The 23154-nt window shown below is 45.8% G+C and overlaps 1 protein-coding gene across 1 annotated transcript in view; it reads right to left on the bottom strand.

Moving 5' to 3' along the window:
- LOC309657329 (short transient receptor potential channel 7) overlaps window positions 1-23154 on the bottom strand; it is a 59479-nt gene that overhangs the window by 19136 nt on the left and 17189 nt on the right. The window contains exons 2-4 of the mRNA XM_082454616.1: window positions 22490-22723; window positions 16966-17230; window positions 481-676 (exon numbers count right to left, since the gene is read on the bottom strand). Of these exons, the coding sequence (XP_082310742.1) occupies window positions 481-676; window positions 16966-17230; window positions 22490-22723 (695 nt within the window). The remainder of the gene's footprint in view (window positions 1-480; window positions 677-16965; window positions 17231-22489; window positions 22724-23154) is intronic.

Genomic DNA, 23154 nt, shown 5'->3' with positions numbered 1-23154 from the left:
ATTTGTTGATTGATGTATCTGTTTTCTCTCACTGGACTGAGTGAGAATCTCTTCAAGGGCAGAGATCGTGTCTTGGTCATCTCTGTATCGCCAGTGCCTAGCACAGTCTTGGCATACAGTAGGTACTTAATAAATAACTCGGGAGAGGCAGAAGTGAATGTAGGGTGAAAGAAACAGTCATTCCAATTTGCCATGGTCACCTGCACGCTGTCCCGAGGGGACACATGTAAAAGAGGAAAGATTCGTGACCCTGTTTCTTTCTGCCCTCATTGGGCCATTGCATGCATGGTGCCTGCCGTGTGTCATGGCAGGTTGACTGGAAGTGCTTCTTGGAGCGATCCAGGGAAAATGCCTGTTGTTTGCTATTCTGGCTTCACATTTAATAACACACGAGCTTCTGACGTCATTACCCTCATTGCTGAAAACAACAATGCAAATTAAACCCGGGGAGAGAGAGCATTTTCAGTTAACTGGTCTTACCTCAATTTCCTGATACGAGTTGTTGATCATGGCTATAAGCATGTTGAGCAGCACGACCACCATGGTGACGTTATAAACGCCATAGAGAACGTAGCCAATGTTCTCGATGAATTTGTGGTCATATTTCAGCACCACCGAGATCACTTCAGACAAGCCAAAGATGGACCAAAATAAGGTTTTGAAGCTTTCTTCAACCCTACAAGGAAACAGACAGTCCTCTCAGGCGGTTTGCATCTGCTGACACTTCTCACAGGAGAGTTGCCACTACCCAGGCATCAGTGGTTACCCTGGAGTAGGGCTGGGGCTGCTAGCTGGTATCTGTACTCTGAAGTCATGAGATATTCAGGTTTCTAAGAAGACTTTGAAAGACCATGATAAAGGGTAGACTCTTTCTTTTCCATTCAACCCTTTTATTGGGACTATCGGCTGCAGCATCAGTTTTTTTTTTTAAACCTCTTTATTGGAGTATAATTGCTTTACAATGGTGTGTTAGTTTCTGCTTTATAACAGAGTGAATCAGTTATACATATACATATGTTCCCATATGTCTTCCCTCTTGCATCTCCCTCCCTCCCACCCTCCCCATCCCACCCCTCCAGGTGGTCACAAAGCACCGAGCTGATCTCCCTGTGCCATGCAGCTGCTTCCCACTAGCTATCTGTTTTACATTTGGTAGTGTATATATGTCCATGACACTCTCTCACCCTGTCACATCTCACCCCTCCCACTCCCCATATCCTCAAGTCCATTCTCTAGTAGGTGTCTTTATTCCCGTCTTGCCCCTAGGTTCTTCATGACCTTTTTTTTTTTTCCTTAGATTCCATATATATGTTAGCATACTGTATTTGTTTTTCTCTTTCTGACTTACTTCACTCTGTATGACAGACTCTAACTCAAAATGGATTAAAGACCTAAGTGTAAGGCCAGACACTATCAAACTCTTAGAGGAAAACATAGGCAGCATCAGTTTTTATCTTGTTGCAATTACTTAAACATTTAAAATTAACCACCAGGGCAAATGTTTGTCCGTGTAGGTTATTAGCTTCAGAAAGCACACTCTTCCTTCAATAGTCTCTTGAGTGTCTTTTCTCAGACTACCCAGCCCCACAGGAGAGGGAAGAGGATGGTGTTCGCTAATGGAGCCAGCAACATTGGCGACTGGGGCTTGCTGGGCATTTGACACAGGGCAGCACCCTTAAGCCCCGTGACCACCTCTGTGGTGGGCTGGCTTATTCCCTCCATTTGACAGATGGAAGTACTGATGCTCAGAGCCTTCCGTGCCTTTCCCAGGAGCACTCAGCTGGCAAGTGGGTGCAAATCCAGGCATGTCAGAGGTTTTCAAAAGCAGGTCCTTCTAACCACTATGCTTTACCACCATCCTGGCTCCAGCCACATATATCGGGTGCTCTAAACTGGGGATGAATTTTCAGGAATGAGAGTGATGAGTCTGATGTGTCCATGTTGATCAAATTCACCAGGTAACTGCCCAAACCTCACCCTGCAGCTCACTCAAGGTAGACACTGCATGTACTGTAAGGGCCGCCCAGGGAAGAGCTGGCTTTTAGGACACTGCTCTTTGACACTTGAGATTATCAAGTCACCAAATACACTGGTTTTAAGAGTAAGGTCCAAGCACGTTTCACAGTCTATACTTTGTGGCTCTGACCCTATATCAGGTTTGTGACACAGAATTCAATTAGAAAGCTGGATTTTGGTTGGGTGGTTTAGAACATGCCTGCGTGTGATAATATCTGAATGATTAAGTGCAGGGCTTTTAGTTTGCATCCAGAGTTTGGGTCCTATTATGAGAAAGCACTTTCTTTTTTCTCTTTAACATTTCAGATTTTTAGCACTTACCCACAAATGGCCAGGATTAGCTAGATCTCGGGAGAAAAATCAGCGTTTTTTAAGGATTGGCATTTATTTGACAAGATGTACAAAAATACTAGTACTTGTCCCTTTGGCTAAAAGTGCAACACTGACTTGCATGAATCTTTAGCTCTCCTGTGTGAGAGAGAGTACACGTGTGTGTGTGTGTACATGTGTGTGTGAGTGTGTACATGTGTGTGTGTACGTGTGTGTGTATGTGTGAGTGTGTGTGTCTAGCCAGCTGTTTGCTCATTCCCTGTGCATCTCAGAGTCTGAAAACTGAACACTGAACTGAGTTTTTGTTGTCATTATTTGTTTTTGTTTTCTTTTAAATCTGTGAGTTTGGAATATTTAATTTATCTTAGTTTTAGTAAGCAGGAATTTAGTTAGGGGTTTAGAAATAAAGACTGGATATCGAGCTATTATTTTAGAGCTCCAGCTCCTGATGCTATTCTGAGAAAGGGGGAAAACTGTTTCCTCACATGAGATGCAGCACCCCTGTTGTGTGAAAAAGATGCCATTCAATGAGTGGGCATGATTCACTGCAGGTATTGCCTTCCATTAAGAAGCAATCTTTCGTTTATCACCCTAGTGGAAGGGAACAGTGGCAGAGAGAATCTAAAACCACTCAATAAGCCCCAAATCAAAACTGAAAGGAGATGGCAGAACATAATTTCTCTGACACTTGGTCCCTTCCTAGCAGGGTCAGGTGAAAACCAGAGGACACGCTGTCCAAGGGAGGGGCTGGGCAGACAGATACTGGTCCAGGATAATGTACTTACCAGGAACAACTTAAGAAGTGGATAATACATCCAACTGAGGGACACTTAACAGAAATTCATTTTCCCTTTCTTACCTTGGAAAACCCCACAAACCTTTGGCTGACATAAATGAAGCAAGCAAGTCTAAGCAATTCTAGAACACATCCAGGGAAAACCTTCTGCATTTTGAATAGGGAAAATGGCCTAGATTCGGCATGCGTTTTGTTCTCATTTGCTTCTTGCTATGAATTTTGTTACTAAGCTGTGATTTATCCCTGGTGCCTTCCCTTAGGCATTCTGTGTTAATAATCTGGAGGGGACAGAACCAGCCCACTAAGCAGTATGTGTTCCAGTAAAAGAAGAATATTTACAGATCCCTAAACCTATACCTTTGCCCCTCCTCTAACACCCCACCTCCACCCCCAAGGCTTGGAATGCTGATCTGTTCAGTTTGTTGTCTGGGCATCAGACAGTCTGCACACCTGTTTCATTTCTATTCCATAGCTTCAGGATTCACCTCTGGAATTGAATTTGGTCATGACCTCCAGGAGAATCTAATTACAAGTGGCCCAGACTCACTGGGATTGCCTGAGTGGAAGTAACCCCCCTCCAAAGCAATAATCTCTGCATCAGGCTGGGCAGGAAGGGATCTTAGCCAAACTGTGCCTTTTTAACAAACTCTTCTAAGTTCTTTAGGGAGTGTCTATAGCCCTTGCTTCCTCTTATCATGGGGCAAAATGAGTTGCAGTAACAAAGACTTCCTTTAAGGAAAAGCTGGGTTCATTGTCTTGGATCATCCACAATGGCTAGATTCACTATTGGGGTCTCTTGGGACTTTCATTTGTACTCACGCCCCGTGACATGAACTTTCAGTGGACTAACTGAATAGACTATTTTTGCTGTTGTTGTTGTTTCTCAGAGGGGACATTATGGGCTGAGTTTATGTCCAGTTAGCTGGCCTAAGTGGTAAGCAATACACTATTTTATCCATAGCTCAAACCATATAACTAAATAAATTCTAAATGGAATTGAAGCATTTAATGTTTAAAAATTACATAGTCAAAGCCAGAATAAAATATTAGTAGTTATATAATCTTGGCCTGGGAGAGGTTTCAAAACTACAGAGGGAAAGTTTGAAAGATATGCTCACATAAAACTTTACTTGTAGATATTGAAAACATATTAAGTAAAAATATAAGGCAAAAGACTGAGGAAAGGATTTATATTTGCAACACATATGACAATGGATGATGTCTTTCTTACATAAAGAGCTCTTATAAATCAATATGAAATGACAGACATCCTTGTTGAAAAATAAAAGGAGGACAAAATCTTTCAGGAAAACTTGATGCTTTTTGTGGTGACAAGAGCTCCACAAGTAACTTGATAGGTCAGGTTAGTGGTGTCTTCTGGTTTAATATGTAGTGGGAAATAAGTGAAACGTGTCCTCACTGCATTGTGTTACATTGACCTTGGAAACCTATAATAATATATGCTTAGAGAGAAGGCTGGCCTTGGAGAGGAGTGAGTAGTACATTCCTCATCCCAAGAGCTTGGGCACTGGAGCGAGCCCCAATGTCTTGTGAGGTAATGATGCTCTCTGAGTCATGTACCAGTCATCACCTATAATTTTCAGGAGCTATGGGATACAGGGCATGGTGCAGAAGACCAGTCACTGCAGAGGTCTGGGACTGTCTTTCAAGAAGAAAGTATCTTGCAGTTGACGTAGATGATATTCACCGTGAAGCCACTTGTCTCACGAAAAGTCCCCACTGTCAGATAGCTGGTCTCTAGGCTAAATTTGAGGTTCTTTACTGATAGGCATGGTGGCTGCTGGTTCCATATCCTCCTCCCACCCACTCTGGCTCTCTACCAAGTTTGCCACAGATTCCTCCAATTGTGTCAGTCACAGGAATCTTCACAGAGATAGCCGGAGGAGTAAGAAAGCAAAGGTGCATGCCTGGTTCAAATCCCAGCCCCATCATGTACCGGCTGTGTGAGCTTGGGCATGTTACAAAATCTGCTTGAGCCTCAGTTTGCTTATCTATGAAAGCGATAATGGTACCTTATTATTAAGTTGCTGTGGAGATTAAATGGAGCAACCCATTTAAAGTGTATAGTAAGAGTCCAATAAATGGTACCTATTATTTTTATTCATGTGTTTATTTGCCAAACTTTCACTGAACTCCAACTATGTGCCAGGCACCATACAGAGCAGGATGCAGGGGGCACAGGACTTGTTTGTCTCTGTGGAGGTCCCAGTCTAAAGCAAGCGCACTAGTGTGAGCCAGTGCTACAAGGCTGTGGGCAAGGATGCTCCGGTCGCCTTGCCCTACCCAGGAACTCATACAACCCCATCAACCTTCAGGTGCCTCCACAGAGGGCTGAATGGAGTTAACAATTCAGCTGCATACTGACTTTTCTGAACAAGGCCCGTTTTCCTTCCTATCTGCAAGGATCATCACCAACCCTTGATTTCATGCAAATCCCCTTTCTGATTTCTCCAGCCTGTGCTGTCTTTGACTGTTTGACTTCTGCCTTGCAGTGGAAGGGGCTGAGGTTTCATCAATAGGCCACCCTAGCATAAGAACTGCTCCTAATGAAGTCAAAGGGGAAAAAGTGCCTGAGAGTGATGTTGAATAGACCATGATTCACCCTCTTCTTACCCGGCGGGGGTGTGTGTGTGTGGGAAGGTTGGGGCAGACTTATCATGCAGAAGGCAGGAACAAGGTAATCCGTTCTCTACCAGGTCTGTCTCGCCTGGATAACAGGACTTTAATAACAGGTTGTCTGAAGAGGCAGTTGTGTATGGGCCTCAGAGAACAAACGGATTAACGAGGCGAGGGTTTGGGGGAATTGTTATGGAAATTGCTGCTGCTTCAGGATGCCATGAGGCCCTCCCCTCAGTGTCATGGAACTCTGCCCGCCACCCCGAACAGTTCAGTTCAGGGTTACCTACCCAAATCTGCAAGTAGCAGCCTCAAATTAAGCAGGAGGCTCAGCTCCTGAAAGGCCGTTTTCTCAAGTTCAAAGACAATAGCTAGCCTTGAGCTAGAGTTCTGCTGAAGCGGAAACAATGCTCACTTGCCATCCCAGTGGGGACTGCTAGAAGGTGCTTGGAATCTAGAAAGACCCCCGCACCAGTGCTCTGCTTCTCTAATACCCAGACCTGGAGACTGAGAGCAGTTGGACCAGCCTTGAGGGCAGTCAGGGCAAGAGCGTCCAATGCCTGAGGAAGTCTGGACCTCACCCCTGCCATGGTCCTCTGAATCACCTCTTGGTTTATCCTGGGCCCTAAATGAGGCGTGATTTAGACGGTCCAGAAGTAGAAGAGTCTGGCCCCAGAATCAGGGCCAAGGAACTGGGATGCACAAAGCCCGGATTTATTCACACTGAGGGTCCAACTCTCCCCCTGATAGCCCGGTTGCTCCTTGAGGGCAGAGCTATGTTTTCTTCCCCCTTGAAACCCCAAACCTAGTGCAGAACCTGGCACACTGAAGGTGCTAAATAAGTTCATTGTCCTTTGAATGAATGAGTCCCCGTTGCATATTTTGGCTCCCTGTTCCTGATCCCAGTGTTGAGATGAGGCTGTTGTAAAGCAGAGTACAGGTTCTGGGTTTAACTGTGAGCCTTTTGCTAAATAACTTTGCCTCGCTGTGCCTCTTTTTTTCTAGCTGCAGAATGGGAAAACAATAATCTCTACTTCACAGGCTTGTCGTGAGGATTAAATAAGTTAACAGAATGTTTGTGAGGTGCATAAAACACTGCCTGGCACAGTGCCTGAAAGACTCTCATACCCTACCATCAATTCTCAGAATAATCCTTTAAAAATATGAATCAGATCCTGCCTCTCTCTTTTAGCAGCTTTCCATAGGCTAACAGTCAAACCTAGTCACCCAGCCAAGGCTCCCCTGACCTCACTCTGGCTCGCCCCTCACTCGGGGTGCTGTGCCCCTGCCCCTCTGCCTGGAGTGCCCTTCCCCCTTCTCTCCACATGGCCCCTCCTCATTCTCCTCATCCGTTAGACTTTAAACTTAATTGTCACATGGTCAGGTCAACCTTCTCCGACCATGTCTGAAGGAGGTCCTTTTCTAATTATTCTTTTGCATGACAATTTTATTTCCTTCCTAGCTGTCAGCACTTAACCTAAAATGTTCTTATTTGTCTATTTGTTTATCATCATCATCATCATCATCATTATTATTTTGCCTCTTTTCCCTCTTTTCCCATTCACGGAGCATTGTGACCTCCACAAGGTCATGACTTGCTCATGGCTCTGCCATCAGTGCCCAGAACAATGTGTGGCTCACAGTGGGGGCTCAGGAAACATCTTTTGTCAATGAATGGTTGAAGCTAGGAAACAGAGGCATGGAGTGATGTGGTCTTAGCTTGCCTCAGACCCACTTAACAGCTGTTTTTCTGTTAATATTCTAGAGCGAACCCTGGACAGTCCAGTTTCCTGTCACTGTCACTTTGAAGAATGACAGTTTAAACCTTATTCCCATCCTAGAATTGAATTTTAGTGAATAAAAGGTCAGAATTTCCCCGTTTAAGATGCTACAGTCAGTCTGAGAATAAGACAGAGGACTTGAGTCCCTTAAGGATAAGATAGAGGGGAGTGCCTGCAAATATGCTGTGAAGGCCTCATCCAAAAGAGCACATTTTCTATGTACCATCAGGTCTTTTTCCTCAAAACTTTGTGGGCTTTCAGCCTATTCCAGAAGTGCAAAGGTACCAGGCTTTTAAAATTCATGTCATGAATAAACATGAGGAGAGGGTATAAATAAACATTATATGATAGTAGAATGTCTGCTATAATAGGTATAATCATTCTAAAGTAGCTCAGGGAAAGATCTATATTTTTATCACTTATTGGAGAATTATGTGAAGATAAGAATTTACATTAGACCCAAACTATCTTTTTGACACATAAAGGTCGTTTCCAGATGCCCAGCCTCTATGAGCCTGACCTGGGCCCCAGCATTGACCACTGCCATCTCCTCCATCAAGTCTTAGACCTCTCTGTGCTAGTTTCTCCACATGAAAATGGGTATAAAGCGTTCTCTCATTCCCCCCAAACCCTTATGCCTAACTTGAATTCATAAGATGAAAGGTGAGATTATAACTTTCAAATATGATAAAGTATGATGATAATGCTTGTGTATCAGGGATGCCCATATTTCAACACGGACCCAGGATCCTGGGAAAATCTCTCCTCATTAAAGCCCAGGAGGCTGACTCCATTCCACATTCGCACCTGCAAACACATTCAGCATGCTCAGCACAAAGCACACGGCAGAGGCCACGGTCCCATGATGCTGTGCTGATTTCTCTTAACTGGCCATTGGTTATAGTGAGTTTTATGAGGGCAGACAGTATAATCCAGCCTTGGCTGCCCTAGTGGGACCTCCTCTGCAGGTGGATCCTTGTTGGGGCTGTGGCCCTTTGCTGTCAGAAGGCCCCTCTGGCTCATCACTCCCTTCTGGATGTTTCTGGGCCTGTATGGCTCACCTGACCATCTCCCTTTTCTCCCTTCCTTGGGCCAGGGAAGTCTCAGGCTCTTCTGTTGGTAAAACACAGCATGGCATTTTTAGCTTAAGGGCCCCATGCACCCCTTCAGCAAGTCTCTGCTTGTCCCTTGGTGCTGAGGATGGGCCCTCTTTAAGGCCCCACTGCTCCTGCAGTCCTTTAGGATATGGACCACTTCACCCATGCTTCTGGGAGGTAGATCTGAGTGTTTGACTTCAGCTCTGCTGGGTATGGGTCCTGAGGAAGGCCAAGGCCCCTATATCTTTCCTGGATCACTGGGACCTTGCCCTCTTCCCCATCATGCTCTCCTTGATACCCTCCCCACATCCTTTTAGGGCCTTACCGATGTCAAAACCTGGGGAACATCCTCCTTCTCCCCCCCTCCCCACCCCCCGCCACGTGCAGGCAGTCACCGTGGTTCATCCACTCTAACCTCCTCAGCCTCCTTCTCCATCCCCTGTCCACAGCCTCTTCATGGATCTATCAGCTCCCTTTGGAGCTGCATTTCCTTCACAACATTTGCTCATTTGTAAGCAAGCCCTCATTCCTGTGACTATTTGATTAATATCTGTCTTCCCAACCAGTCTGCAAGTTCCATGAGGGGAGGAATCCCGACTGCTTCTACTCATCATAAAACCCCCAGCACCAAGCTCGGGCATCCCCTCCCATCCCCTCCCATCCCTTCCAACCCATCCTTCGCACCATTGCCGCAGCGTTCTTGCTGAGGGCAGATCCGACCATGCTTCCTCTTTTAAAAAGGCCTCATTGGAGACTCTAGCACCCTATTGGCACTTACTTAAAAGACCTTCACAATTTGGCTCCTGCTGGATTATCTGATTGAATTTTCTGCCATTCCCTAAACTCTCACCTGCTTGCCTATTTTTTTTTTCTTCTTTTTACAAAAGTTTAGTCTTAAATGTACCATAAGCTCTAAGACAACACTTCATTCCAGCTACAGGTGGCAACAGATGTTATGGCAGGGAATCCAGATGTTTAAACAGGAAAGGGATAAGGATCACCATGGCCTCAGGCACAAGGAAGAGCTGACTTTTGGGCAGATTTCTTACCTGCACCTTGGCCATGGGGCTTTCCCCTCAGCCTTTGCTTTTAGCTCCTAGAGTTTCTTCCGTTCCTCTTTCTGTTTCTGCATGAATACCTTATCTCATCCAACTTCTTGGTCTGTTTCTTGGGCTGCTTTAGGGGCTTCTTCCTGCCACCATTGTGACCAGACATGGTGTTTGTTGTACCTTCCCCAGACCCTGCCACTGGAAGCGGCGTTTGTTGTTGTTAAGAAAATTTTCACGTATTATGAGGCATTGAAACATCTGAACAAATCCATATCTGGGCAATGAGGCAGCTGCTTTCTCCTTCACTTAAAAATGCCCTGCTCCTTTACCTTAAACAGGCTGGAATGCCCTCCTCACCCTCCTCCAAGACTCTCCGTTTAGGGTCACCCCCTCCATGAAGCCTTCCCTGACCCTGCCAGGCAGAGTTCAGTGCTTCCTCCTCACTGAGCTGCCCAAGTACCCTTTGATGATGATCACATGGTGTAAAATAACTGATGTACCGCCCCCCCCTTTTTTTTTGGAATTCCCTACTTGTCTATGCGTTCCTCAGGGACGGAATGGGAAGATTGTCTTATTGATCTCTATGACCCCAGGGCCAAACAGAACTTGGCATGGAGTAGCTGCTTCATAATGTTTGTCAAATGAATGAGCACACTTTGGAAAAGAAACCTGCTTTACCCAGGGGACAATCACAGGCTGATTATTGAGAGTTGAGATATAGAATCATCAGGTTCTCAATGATAATCAAAATCTGAATTTAGTATGCTATTCTTTAGAATTTAGTGTCACAGGAAAGTGACCCAACTTTTTTTTTTTTTTTTAAATGAATTGACTTTTTTAAATTTATTTATTTATTTTTGGCTGTGTTGGGTCTTCGTTTCTGTGCGAGGGCTTTCTCTAGTTGTGGCAAGCGGGGGCCACTCTTCATCGCGGTGCGCGGGCCTCTCACTATCGTGGCCTCTCTTGTTGCGGAGCACAGGCTCCAGACGCACAGGCTCAGTAGTTGTGGCTCACAGGTCTAGTTACTCCGCGGCATGTGGGATCTTCCCAGACCAGGGCTCGAACCCGTGTCCCCTCATTAGCAGGCAGATTCTCAACCACTGCACCACCAGGGAAGCCCGACCCAACTTTTAAAGGCACTCAGCTTCTACCTTAGAGAGCATAGGCCCTGGTATGGGAGTGGGGGAATTTCAGGTAAAAAGGTGGAGGACGGGCTTGGAGCCGTGCAGATCTGGGTTCACATCCTCTTTTGGCTCTGTGGTCTTGGGCAAGTCCAATATCTCACGGAGCTTCAGGTTCTTGGTAGTAGTATCTATGTCATTCCATTGTTGTGTGGATTAAACGAGAGGGCAGATCATGTGTCTGTCATGAGCTGTTCAACAGCAGGGTGGTGCGGTGGTCCTGGGGTGGTGTATGTGTGGGCAGAGTCTCAAGGAGCCTCTGCCTCAGCCCCAGTGCCCATCTCCAGGTTCACTGGAAGGAGGAACTGGCTTTCCTGCAGCCCCACTGAGGTGGGTGGAGCTGAGTCAGTGCCTTCTGCCCCTGGTGTGCATATGAGTCTCTCCGTAGGGTATGGAAATTTCCCATGACTGTCATGGAAAATAGAAGCTTCTAATTTTGCCTAGCACTGCTGAAGTTCCTTCCATTAAAATGATTCCTGGGGAACAGAATAACCTTAAGAGAGGTATTTTTTGATTAGCAAGGTCTCAACCCGGCTATGCTATGAAGCTGACTCCACAACAGCCTGTAGAAAAGATTGACTGGGATCATCTTTTGAGGGTCAGGGCCTACATTTTTTTTTTTTTTTTTGAATTTATTTTTGGCTGAGTAGGGTCTTCGTTGCTGCACACCGGCTTTCTCTAGTTGTGATGAGCGTTGCGGTGCACAGGCTTCTCATTGTGGTGGCTTCTCTTGTTGCGGAGCACGGGCTCTAGGTGCACGGGCTTCAGTAGTTGTAGCATGCGGGCTCAGTAGTTGTGGCTTGCAGGCTCTAGAGCGCAGGCTCAGTATCTGTGGCGCACGGGCTTAGTTGCTCCGCGGCATGTGGGATCTTCCTGGACCAGGGCTTGAACCCGTGTACCCTGCATTGGCAGGCAGATTCTTAACCACTGAGCCACCAGGGAAGCCCAGGGCCTACATTTAATCTCCAGTCAAACTTAAGTGGGGGAGGCCAAGTTCACCCAAAGAGAAGACCAGGAGCCTATCCTGGGTTATGTTAGAGAGCCCTTCACTTCCCTGCTCTGGGTCCCCTCATTGCCCCCAGCCCCTCCCATTCTTCTTTGTGTACCTGTCCTGTCATGGTCAGGACATGACGAGTATAGGGAAGGCCACCCTTTTCCTACACATCTCACCCAGCTGTATTTCATTAGTGAGCCAAGGATTTTTGTCTCTGTTCTTCCAACACTGAAACTAGAGTGCTGGACCTCAAGGTTTCCATATGATCTCTAAGCAGAAAGCCTTTGCCTATGGAACATGTGCATTCCAGCAAAGGTGGCCGCAAAACAAAACTGCAAAAAGAAAATCCTATTTGTCTACTGACTTCCATGATAAAAATCAAAGGTATGTTCCCAATAAGAACAAAATTTCTAACAGTTGGAACTGAGAACTTTAAGACTTTTTGAAAGAAAATGCATTTTCAGGCGATTTCACCTCCACTTCCTTACGCCCGTCTCAGGACACTTAGATTGTATACTCTGGGAGCATAAAACTGGTCTGCACACCTTCTCCTCCTCACCTCTGGTCATTTGCAGTTTCTAATAGAAGTGACTTAGAGACAATGAGCTGCCAGCTGGTGCCCATCTGCCATGCGCAGGCAGGCCCAGCTCACCACCCAATAACCTGTGCGCACACGTGCCCCTTCTCCTGCTCCTCCCTTCACGCCAGCCCCCGACACTGAAGCAGCTGTGAAACATAACCAGACCTTTGGTTCTGAAGGGAGAGGAGGCTGGAAAGTTGCCTCCTAACTGCTCCTAGGATTTGACTGCAGACCATGCTCTCCGCTGGAATCTGGCTACATATTCTGACTGCACTGAGCTTGAAATCCTATCAATAACACACTCACTTAGGTTAACAAGCTCTTTTTGTTTTTCAGTGCGCAGAGCTGAGCGTGGTCTATCTCCCCATCTGAGTAATGATGAGGTAGAATCAGATCAGCATTTCTCACTGTGTGGTCCCAAGACCACCTATATCAGAATCCCCCAGTGGATTGTTTGTGCTGACTTCTAGGCCTACCTGGAAAGGCGGTAACCAGGCTCTCTAAGGGGTGGGTTCCGGGAAGACTCAGGTTTAGCCATCTCCCCGGATGATTCCGGTGTGGTCTGAGAAACACTGGTCTCAGTGAAGACTGATCATACTGTGTGTTTATTCATACCTTGGGCAGAATTAGTTCAATCTGTCTGTTTTCCTCTACCTCCCCTCACTGAGGTCTGCCAGGTGGATGGGATGGGAATTTGGGGGTGGGGAGGGAGGTACAGTGCTTCTGGAACTGGAACACACTGGAGGTTAGGGCAGGGCTTGGCTGAGGGTTGTGGGTCTGTTGCTGGTGGAGAAACCTTCTTCTTCTCTTTCCTTTTGTCCCAGGACGTCTCTCCCCCTCCCATTTGGGACAGGACTATAACTGAGGGGGATGCGGGTGGGACTGGCTTTTGTGAGCTGGCCTGGGCCCACACCCCTAGGTGAACAGGGCTCCTGTGAGACAGCTGTCTGTTGGTTCCTAACAGCTGACTTTCAAAGTGGACTCCCTTAGGGACCCAAGCTGTCCTTGAACATGGCTGGGGTGGGGTTGAGGGGGGCAAAGATAGGGGAAGGGTACCCGCAGTGTGCTCCAGCCCAAATTTCCTTTCTGTAGCATTGAGTCTTCTGACTCTATAGAAGCAGTTGAGAGGACCATCTTACCCTAAAGCTATAAATTCCACACACAGACAGAGGGCGCCCTGGGGGTGGGCCAAAGGGATGATCCTGAGCTGGGCAGGGTGGCCTGGGTGTGGGCTGTTATGAGGCATTCTCCAAGGGAGTCATTGGACTTTATCATCAGCGTTGCTGGCACTCAGAATAGCTCTGAGTCCCCCTGAAGCACGAGAATCCTTTATCCTCATGTGGCTTTTTGCTTATCAAAGAAGATCTCTGGGGGGGGGGTGCGATACGCTCCAGAGAGCAGTCAAAAGGTAAGAGATGACATTTACAAAAATCCATTCTTTCCTCTCCACTTCACTGCTCTGTTGACTGTTTTCCTGTTCAATCAAACCCTATTCACAGCTTCACATCCCATTTTAGGAGTTGCCAATGCGATAAATATCCTGTCCTTTCTTTACTGTGCTTGCTTCGGCCACGCCTTTTTCTCTCCCTTGCCCATCCTGGAGAGCCTGAATCCTCTTTGGTTGGGTTTCTCACGTCTAGAAAGCTCCATTCAGTTCCCAGCAATGGGACAAGCCAATTGCTTTGGCCCTTCCTCTTGCTGTTACCTTTCCCCATGACTTTTCCTGATCCCAGAGACTCCCTTTATAGATTGGCTGTGCTGTGTCCAGCTGAGAACTGTGGCCTGGACAGCCCTGCTCTTAAGTCATGCCCTTTTTCATTTTTCACGTGTCGTGCTACCAACTTTCGGAGGGACTGTGGGCTGACAGTACAACCTCCTTGTAGGGGGAGCGAAGGGGGATTGCACAGAACACCCAGGGCAGGAGAAATGGGACAGAGGTCCTCATGGTCAGATTCCCAGTCAACTGCTTATCCTACTGCCTCGAATCTGGCTTCCTTTCTCCTGTTGATTCCCTCATTCTTGCTTACGAAGCATTTAGTGAGCAATGCTATGTACAAGACATCGTGCTAGACTGGAAACACGAGGGACATCAGGGCCTGACCACAGAGGGTGAGAGTCTCTGTGTATTGACTGACATCTTGACTTGACATCAATAAACAATGCATCCCACACTGAGTACAGTTAGCTTTGCCCCTAGCAGATCCAGAGCAAATTTGCTTTTGGGTGATTCAAGCTTATTTCATTCCTTCAACAGTTAATCACTGAGTGTTGGAGTGCTATAAATAGTCAAACTGATCCACTAATGCACTTGGCCTGATGTGGTGAACAGTTGGTAGGCTAGGCCCCTGTCCAGAAAGGTCCCATAGAGCCAGTCGGTCCCCAGGTGTCCTTTCTTACAGCTCATCCTGCCCCCTCCTCCTTATTACTCATCGTTTCCATTATGATCACTGTTATTCATTGAAGGCTCATTATATGCCAAGCACTATATTCAATCTGATTTCTTCTTTTTGGATCCTTACAACAATCCTGTGAAGCTGGCCATCTTGGTATTCTCACTTCAGAGCTGGGGACATGAATGCCCAGGGGCGTTAAGCACTTGCCCAAGGTCACACAGCCAGTAAGAGGAGAGCTCAGACTGAAACCTAGTCTGCCTGAGCCGGGGGCGTGTGGTGTGCTGAGACACAGAGCTAGGCACCCCTCGGGTGCATTTCTCAGCGCTGGGCCAGGCACCTGTTCTCTGTGAACACAAACTACTTCTTTGCCTCCGAGAGTAACAGCTTTTGCGCTTCAGCAGCACCAGAGGCCCACCCTTCTGGGCAATTCTCCTCGGGCGGGGCAGTGCTGTCCACGGTTCTGAGCTGAGGGCCGCAGGGTCCATCGCACTTGGTCTGCGTTCTTCGAGTCATGGACCGTCCCTTGAAGGGTGATTTCTCTGGAAGAAGGGTCAAGTGGAGGCCCCTTGCAAGGTGGGACCTGCTCAAGGAGTCTGCACGGTGCAGCTCCGCCACTGTCACTGGCTGGAAAATAAATTCCAGGCCGCTCAAGGGTTCTTGGGGACCAGTGTCCGCAAGTGTTTAGCCCTGTTGGTTCCAGCTGCCATGCTTGTGGCTGGACATCTGACCGTCCTTCCCTCAAGACTCTGGGCGGGAGCCTGATGAAGGCAGGGAGCAGTTCTGGGACCAGGTGAGCCTGGGGCAGGACCTGGACTGGAAACGCTTCTTTATAGAATCGCTTCGTTTATTTGTGAAGGTATTTATGAGCAAGGGTGGGAAGTCTTATTTCCATCTTGCCTGGTGAGGCTCAAATCAATCAAGTGACCTGGCTTAAGGTCATTAGCTACGAAATGCCTATGCCAGTGTAAACTCAGATTTGCCAAATTCTTCTACTAGACCACTGCTCAGTGCTACTGATGGCCCTCCAGGAGACCTCCTGGCGTCCCCTAGAGGGGAGGAGCTCCAGGTCTTTGTGGACATAGGCTCAGTGAGCTCCGACACCACCCCGTGGGGGAGGCCTTGGCATTGCTTGCTCTGCCTGCAGCAGCTCCTTCTGGACCCCCAAGTCAGTCGGCCTGACAGTGCCTTGCCTCTCGGTCACACCGCATGCCTCTTGCCTCCCTCACCTAGGCCTTCCCTGCTGCTTCTGAGGCACGTGGTGCTGCAGGACTTGCTCGGTGCCCATGCACAGCACTGGTTTGCCCAGCCAGGCACGGAGAGCTGCTGACCTGTGCCCACAGGCAGACCTACCTCCCATGCTATGCAGATATGACTTCTCTGGGGGCGGACCTAGAAGTGTAGGTACACTAATGTCCTGTGGAGTGAATGTGATTAATGAAAGACAGCAGATGGGAAAGGTCTGGCTGATAAATTATCTAATTCTATCCTGATGGGCTATTCTGAGATGTAGTACTATATGTCTCACTGTAGAAGTCTGTGATGACCAAGTTGTATGTCTTGGTAGACGGTGGCCAGGTCAGCAACCTGTATGTGCTTTCCCTCCCCCCACACACCATTTTCTTTTTTCCTTTGATCTTATTTCATTTGGATTACAACTCCCTCTCTCCAGTGAAATATTGGCATGCAAGACCTGCCCAGGGCTTTGTTTTCTAGGTAACATAGGCTAAGCCAATCATAATAGTAATAATTCCTTCCATTTATTTAATTTACTGTGTGGCAGCTAAATCAGCTCATTGAATCCTCACACTGTCCCTATTAAGCGGGTATTATTAGTTGCCTCATTTTAAAGATGAGGAAACTAAGTCTCAGAGAAGTTAAGGAACATGATCATGGCCACACAGCATGTAAGTGGCAAAGTGAGGATTAAACCCAGCTCTTCTGCTTTTCCAACTCCAGAACCTGAACTCGAAACCACCCTTGAATAAAGTTGCCTTTAAGCTTTAGAAATGCCAAGGAAACCTGAGTCTCTGTGAGGAGACACTTGCAAGAGGCTGCCAAGGATCCCTGGGAAGCCCGGAGAGCCCCTCAGGAGAGAGCAAAGGGGTACTCACGTTGTGAACGCTGGGTTGTACTTTGCACCTCGGTAGTAGGAGTACAGATTGAACATCCCAATCATGAAGGCCACAAATACCATGATGAAAATGACCATGAACTTGAAGATATCTTTCACAGTTCTCCCCAGGGAGATCTGCAGGGGCCCAAAACTCTCGTTGGCCGGCAGGATGTACGCGATCCGAGAGAAGCTCAGCACGACAGCTATCGCATACAGCCCTTCCGATATGATCTGAGGGTCTGAAGGCCACCACTTGTCCCTGGCTAAAAGAAAACAATCTGGGTTACTCACTGGGCAACAGGATCTGCTCTGGAAGAGAAACCAGTTAGGCATCTTTAGAGACCTCTAACCTCATCACTTGCCATTCCTGCCCTTGTCTTTAAATTAATCCTAATACATCGAAGGTGCCACCCTCCCTCTTGGAACATGCTGGCCCATCTGCCTGGAACACTCTCCCCTCACTTCAATCCCAGTCATCCTTCAAGACTCTGCTCAGGTGTCATCTCTTTCAGGAAGCCTTCTGTGCCCCCCACAGGCTGGGGCAGCCTCCCTCTTCCCCTTTCTGCTCCCACAGTATCCCGTATACCCTCCTGTCATGCACTCACCATGCTGCTTGCTATCCTATCTTCCTTCCCAGTGTTTGAGCTCCACAAGCAGGGGCTGTCCCATTCACAAGGAGGTGGTGGGGAGGAGCACAGACTTAGAGTCAGACAGACCTGAGATTGAAAGTGGCCTTTCTACGCAGGGGCTATATGTAAAATATGACTCTCGGCAAGTCAATTAACTTTTTTTTTTTTGCTTTTAAAATCTTTTATTGTCATTTAAAAAAATTTTAATATTTTAATTTTATTGGAGTATAGTTGATTTACAATGTTGTGTTAGTTTCAGGTATATAGCCAAGTGATTCATGTAGCTATACGTATACAGATATTCATTATGTTTTAGGTTCTTTTCTCATATAGGTTATCACAGGGTAGAGTTCCCTGTGCTATACTGTGGGTCCCCGTCAGTCATCTATCTTATAAATAGTAGTATGTGTATATTCATCCCAAGCTCCTGATTTATCCCTCCCCTCCACATTTCCCTTTTGGTAACCATAAGTTTGTTTTTGATATCTATAAGTCTGCTTCTGTTTTGTACATAAGTTCATTTGTATTTTTTTTAAAATTAGATTCCACATATAAGTGTTATATGATATTTGTCTTTCTCTGTCTGACTTACTTCACTTAGTATGATAATCTCTAGGTCCATCCATGTTGCTGCAAATGGCATTATTTCATTCTTTTTTATTGCTGAGTAATATTCCATTGTATATATATACCACAACTTCTTTATCCATTCCTCTGTCGATGGACTTCTAGGTTGCTTCCATGTCTTGGCTATTGTAAATAATGCTGCAATGAACATTTGGGTGCATATATCGTTTCAAATTATGGTTTTCTCTGGATATATTTGGGATTGGTATTGCTGGATCATATAGTAGTTCTATTTTAAGTTTTTTAAGGAAACTCCATACTGTTCTCCATAGTGGCTGTACCAGTTTACATTACCACCAACAGGAGGGTTCCTTTTCCTCCATACTCTCTCCAGCATTTATTATTTGTAGACTTTTTGATGATGGCCATTCTGACCTGTGTGAGGTGATACCTCATTGTGGTTTTGATTTGCATTTCTCTTATAACTAGTGATGTTGAGCATCTTTTCATGTGCTTTTTGGCCATCAGTGTGTCTTTTTTGGAGAACTGTCTATTTAGATCTTCTGCCCATTTTTCGATTGGGTTGTTTGTTTTTTTGATATTGAGCTGCATGAGCTGTTTGTATTATATATTTTGGAGATTAATCCCTTGTTGGTTGCATCATATGCAAATACTTTCTCCCATTCTTTGGGTTGTCTTTTGGTTTTGTTGATGGTTTCCTTTGCTGTGCAGAAGCTTTTAAGTTTAATTAGGTCCAATTTGTTTATTTTTGTTTTTATTTTCATTACTCTAGGAGGTGGATCAAAAAAGATTACTGTAATTTATGTCAAAGAGTGTTCTGCCTATGTTTTCCTCTAAGAGTTTTATAGTGTCTGGCCTTACATTTTGGTCTTTAATCCATTTTGAGTTTATTTTTGTGTATGGTGTTAGAGAATGTTCTAATTTCATTCTTTTACATGTAGCTGTCCAGTTTTCCCAGCACCACTTATTGAAGAGGCTGTCCAATTAACTTTTTAAGCCTCATTTTCCCCATCTGCAAATTGGGGATAATATCATCAATGTGGTGAGGATGAAATGAAATCATTTATGTAAAGTGCTTAGCTGGAAAACAAATTGCAGGCCACTCAGGGGTTCCTGGGGACAAGGGTCTGGCACACAGCAGGTGCTGATAAATGTTTGTTAAATGGCTGAATGAAATCCTAACCACAAGTTTAGCCATAGATCAGAACAAATGAGCTCACGTGGGGGCCAGGAATCTGAAGGTTCTTGCCTGAGAAAATGCTCTTGGGTTTTGTTCCTCAGGCAGTGTGTGTCTGCGAGTTGCTCCGTGACTGAGCTAAGGCCCCAAAACTGGTGACCAGTCATCCAGGTTTGCTATGACATCCCTGTTCCAGGTGGCAAGAGTCCTGGGACCTGTCTCGTGCTGGGGAGATTCTGCTTGTGGTCACTGGTGAGGGTCTGAGCTGCCCTGGGTATATTCCTTCAGCAGAGCAAACCTGTGAAGTGTTTCTATTGTAGTTCTAATGGTGCAAGGAGCAGCAGCTTTCTTTAATAAGCTGCCTTCTATGTGCCAAGACATACAGTGATTTTCAAGTGAGGGTAGAACCTTCCTCCTGGGGCAGAGTGTGTGTGGGGCATCTGTGGTTGCCACAATGACTGGGTAGGAGTCTTACTGGGATGCTAATATCCTGCAATGCTCCAGACAGACCTGTTCCATGAGGACTGCCCTGCTGAACAAGTCAATTGTGCCCCTGTTGAGAAATACTAAGTGCAACTTAAACTGAGAAACATAGAGAAACCTAAATTAGCCCTTACACTTATATTAGCTGTAATTTTCACAACAGTCCTATAGAGGAGGTATTATTACTGCCATTCTAAAGACTGGATTTGGGGTATGGGGTCCTTTTCAGAGCCAGGTAAATGCAGATAGCAAGGATATTACATAGTAATTCTTGGCATCCCAAGGGAGATGGAAGAGAAGAATTTTGTTCTTTATTTTCAAAGCTAGACTCTGTTAAACAATTATAATCATAAAGAGCAGTAAGAGATCTCTAGTAAGGGGAGCCAGGCCTCCATTTGACACAGGCTTTCATGTAGTGCATTCTAAATTATATGTGGAAATATATAAAGTTATAGACTTTATGTTCTCCTCAAGGTCATAAAACTCAGAAAGACAAGTAAGGGGAACAAATGTATTTTTCCAATATATCTGTTGCCCTCCATGGATAAATAACACATTTGGATAACATGAAATAGGACTCAGATTCTTCAAACAGACGCCAAAAGGAATTCCTTTTTTTCTCTCCCCTATAATTTATCATCTTAAACCTCAGTCGTAATAATAAAAGCCTATAATCTATTAAGATAGATTTAGCTGTTGTCAGACCCTGGTGACCCGGTCAGGACTTTTAGTGAAAAGTACTCTACTTTGACTGGTTTGTAAGAATTTTGATGGGTGTAAAAGCAAACAGCACTTTGATGATTCAGACAAAGGGATTTTCTTCCCCTTGGAGCTGTTTCTAGGAGAAAAATTGCCCTATTGTAACCTGAAAAACACCTGCCTACTTGATGCTGTAGAGGTTGGAAGGGACCATTGCCTGGCTGACCACTAGAGGGCGCTCTGCCTCCATAACTGGGGCACACGCCAACACTTTGAGATGCAAAAGATTTCAAGGGTACAGGGTGGACCACAATGCAGGGGCAATAAAGTGCAAAGCTTTGGGTTGGGTGAGACTTTAATGGGTGAGACTTTAATACAATCCAGAAAAGGAATAGAAGTCACAAGTGAGCAATACTGTGGCTTGAATCACAGCCCTAAGGAAAGTATTCAATGCAGTATCAAGATTCTCTCATCTTTCCTTAATGAACCCTGAGCAGCATAGAAGGGGAAAATATGCAAACCCACGCTTTTAAAATGTCTGGATTTGCTAAACCAACAAACGAAGAGTGGATGATTTGTAATACTACAAGACTCTCCATTTCTTAGTGTGTGTGGGGTTCCCTACCACATTTGCATGTAACATAATCTGCGTAACACAATCTACATTGAATATGGGCAGCAACTCAAGTTTTGTGTTAAGTGGCCAGCCTTCTGGAGATCATTGCTGTACCTGATCATGAAGATTCTGTGGTCATACACACCACGTGGCTTCCATCTAACAGGGACATTTGACATTCAAACCTTTCCTGCCACTAGTGAGTGCCTATGAAATGTCCAGCTAATTTACCAGTAACAACAAATATCTATTGTTTCTTCTCCCCACCCATCTTTCTTTTAGTACAGAAGCCACAGTGATTGAGCCAGAAAATGACCCCAGAGGTACTAGTGATAATAACTTGTTACTATTAGTGAGCACTTAATATTTCAGAACACAGTGCAAAGTTCTTCATGTGCACTACCTTATTTAACCCTTGAAACAAACTTTCTGACATGTATTATCCCAGTTTTACATATGGGAAAATAGAGGGTCAGAAAAATTAAGTAAACAAGTCCTTACAGTAAGCTACAGAAATAGGATTTGAATCCCGGTCTCTCTAACTCCAAAGCCTGTGAACATAAACACTATGCCATTCTGCATCGTTTTCATTTCATGTTGGACCAGGATCCCTTGCTATCCGAGGCAGTACTGTATTTCTGGGAACACTGTAAGCCATGCCATGAAAACCTGTTTCTTCATCTATAAAATAGGAACAACAACAACAACAAAATCTTTTCTGTGGGGCTGTTGCAATGATTGGAGTTTATGGTGTAAAATGTCTATACAGTTCCTGACACCTAGAGGGTCCTTGATAAATGGACGCTTTAACTCTTATTACTAAAAATTCAATCTAGCATCTCACACTGTATGGCCTTGTGGTTTGAAAGAATTAAGGCATCTTCTAAGAACCTATCTTGCCATGAGAAAATAACTTTTGAACTGGGAAAGCAAGACTTATTTTTGCAGAAAATACAGCGATCCAATATGTAAGGAAAAGCTCCTAGATCCACATCAGAAATGAGATTTCTTTAAAAGAAAAAAAAATAAAAGGATCCCACAGAAACGCTCCAAGAACCCTTAGAAAACAAATCCATCCTTTCCAACACAAAACAATTCATTTCTCGTAGTCACTAATTACACGTTCTTTTCAGCTGGTTGTATTGCAGGGACTAGGACTTTCTTGGAGGGTGGCGGGGCGGTCGGTGTCTGCTTTGACAGTAGAAACGACCAAAGTTGGCCCCACCCATGTTACAAACCACAGCTGCGGAACAAACCACGCTCACGGCCCCTGGCCACGCCCCGGAAGCGCACGGAGCGGAAGGCGTAGCCTAACACCCCGCCGACTCACCGTAGGTGAAGTAGGCCACTTCTGGCGGGAGTGAGACGTTGTGCAGCGTGTCGTCCTGTACGTGCTGGTCCACGTACACCTGGGCCTCGCTGGCCTTCAGGAAGGCCATGAATCTTGCGGTGAAGGAGGCCACGAAGATGGACAGCATTCCGAAATCCAGCAGGTTCCAGAGGTGCAGCACGTACTCCCGCGGCCCCTCCTCCCAGATTTCCTTGCATTCGGACCAAATCATTCCTGCGGGAGAGTGAGAAGGTCAGGCTCATTTTTCATTTCCGGGCGTGTGTGACCATAGGGGGCACGGAGGGAACCAGGGTACGGATGTAAATGTAGGTTCTTTGGAGCTGGGAACGTTGAGAGCAAGCAGCAAACGAAAACATGCCTTCAAAGGCAGATTTATAGTCAGGAAATCCACAGACGGCAAGAATTCGTGCCACCTGTCTCTCTGCTTGCAGATAAACCATCTCCAGGTGTGAGGAGAGCGTTCTCATCCACTGATAGATTCTTAGAGGCAATATAGGAGAAATGGCTGACATTTATATATTTTAAGAACTGGGAGGTTATAAGGAATCATCCAGTTCTAAACTAAGTATAACGAAACTGAGGTCCAGGAATGGGAAACGGTTTTCTGAAGGTCCCACATACGTCCTAGAACCCAGTTCTCCTAA

This window comes from Balaenoptera physalus (genome assembly GCF_965194825.1).
Source record: "Balaenoptera physalus genome assembly, chromosome: 3".
NCBI classification, from domain to species: Eukaryota; Metazoa; Chordata; class Mammalia; order Artiodactyla; family Balaenopteridae; genus Balaenoptera; species Balaenoptera physalus.
The sequence above is the reverse complement of the archived record's forward strand: the minus strand, read 5'-3'. Positions and strand labels throughout refer to the sequence as shown.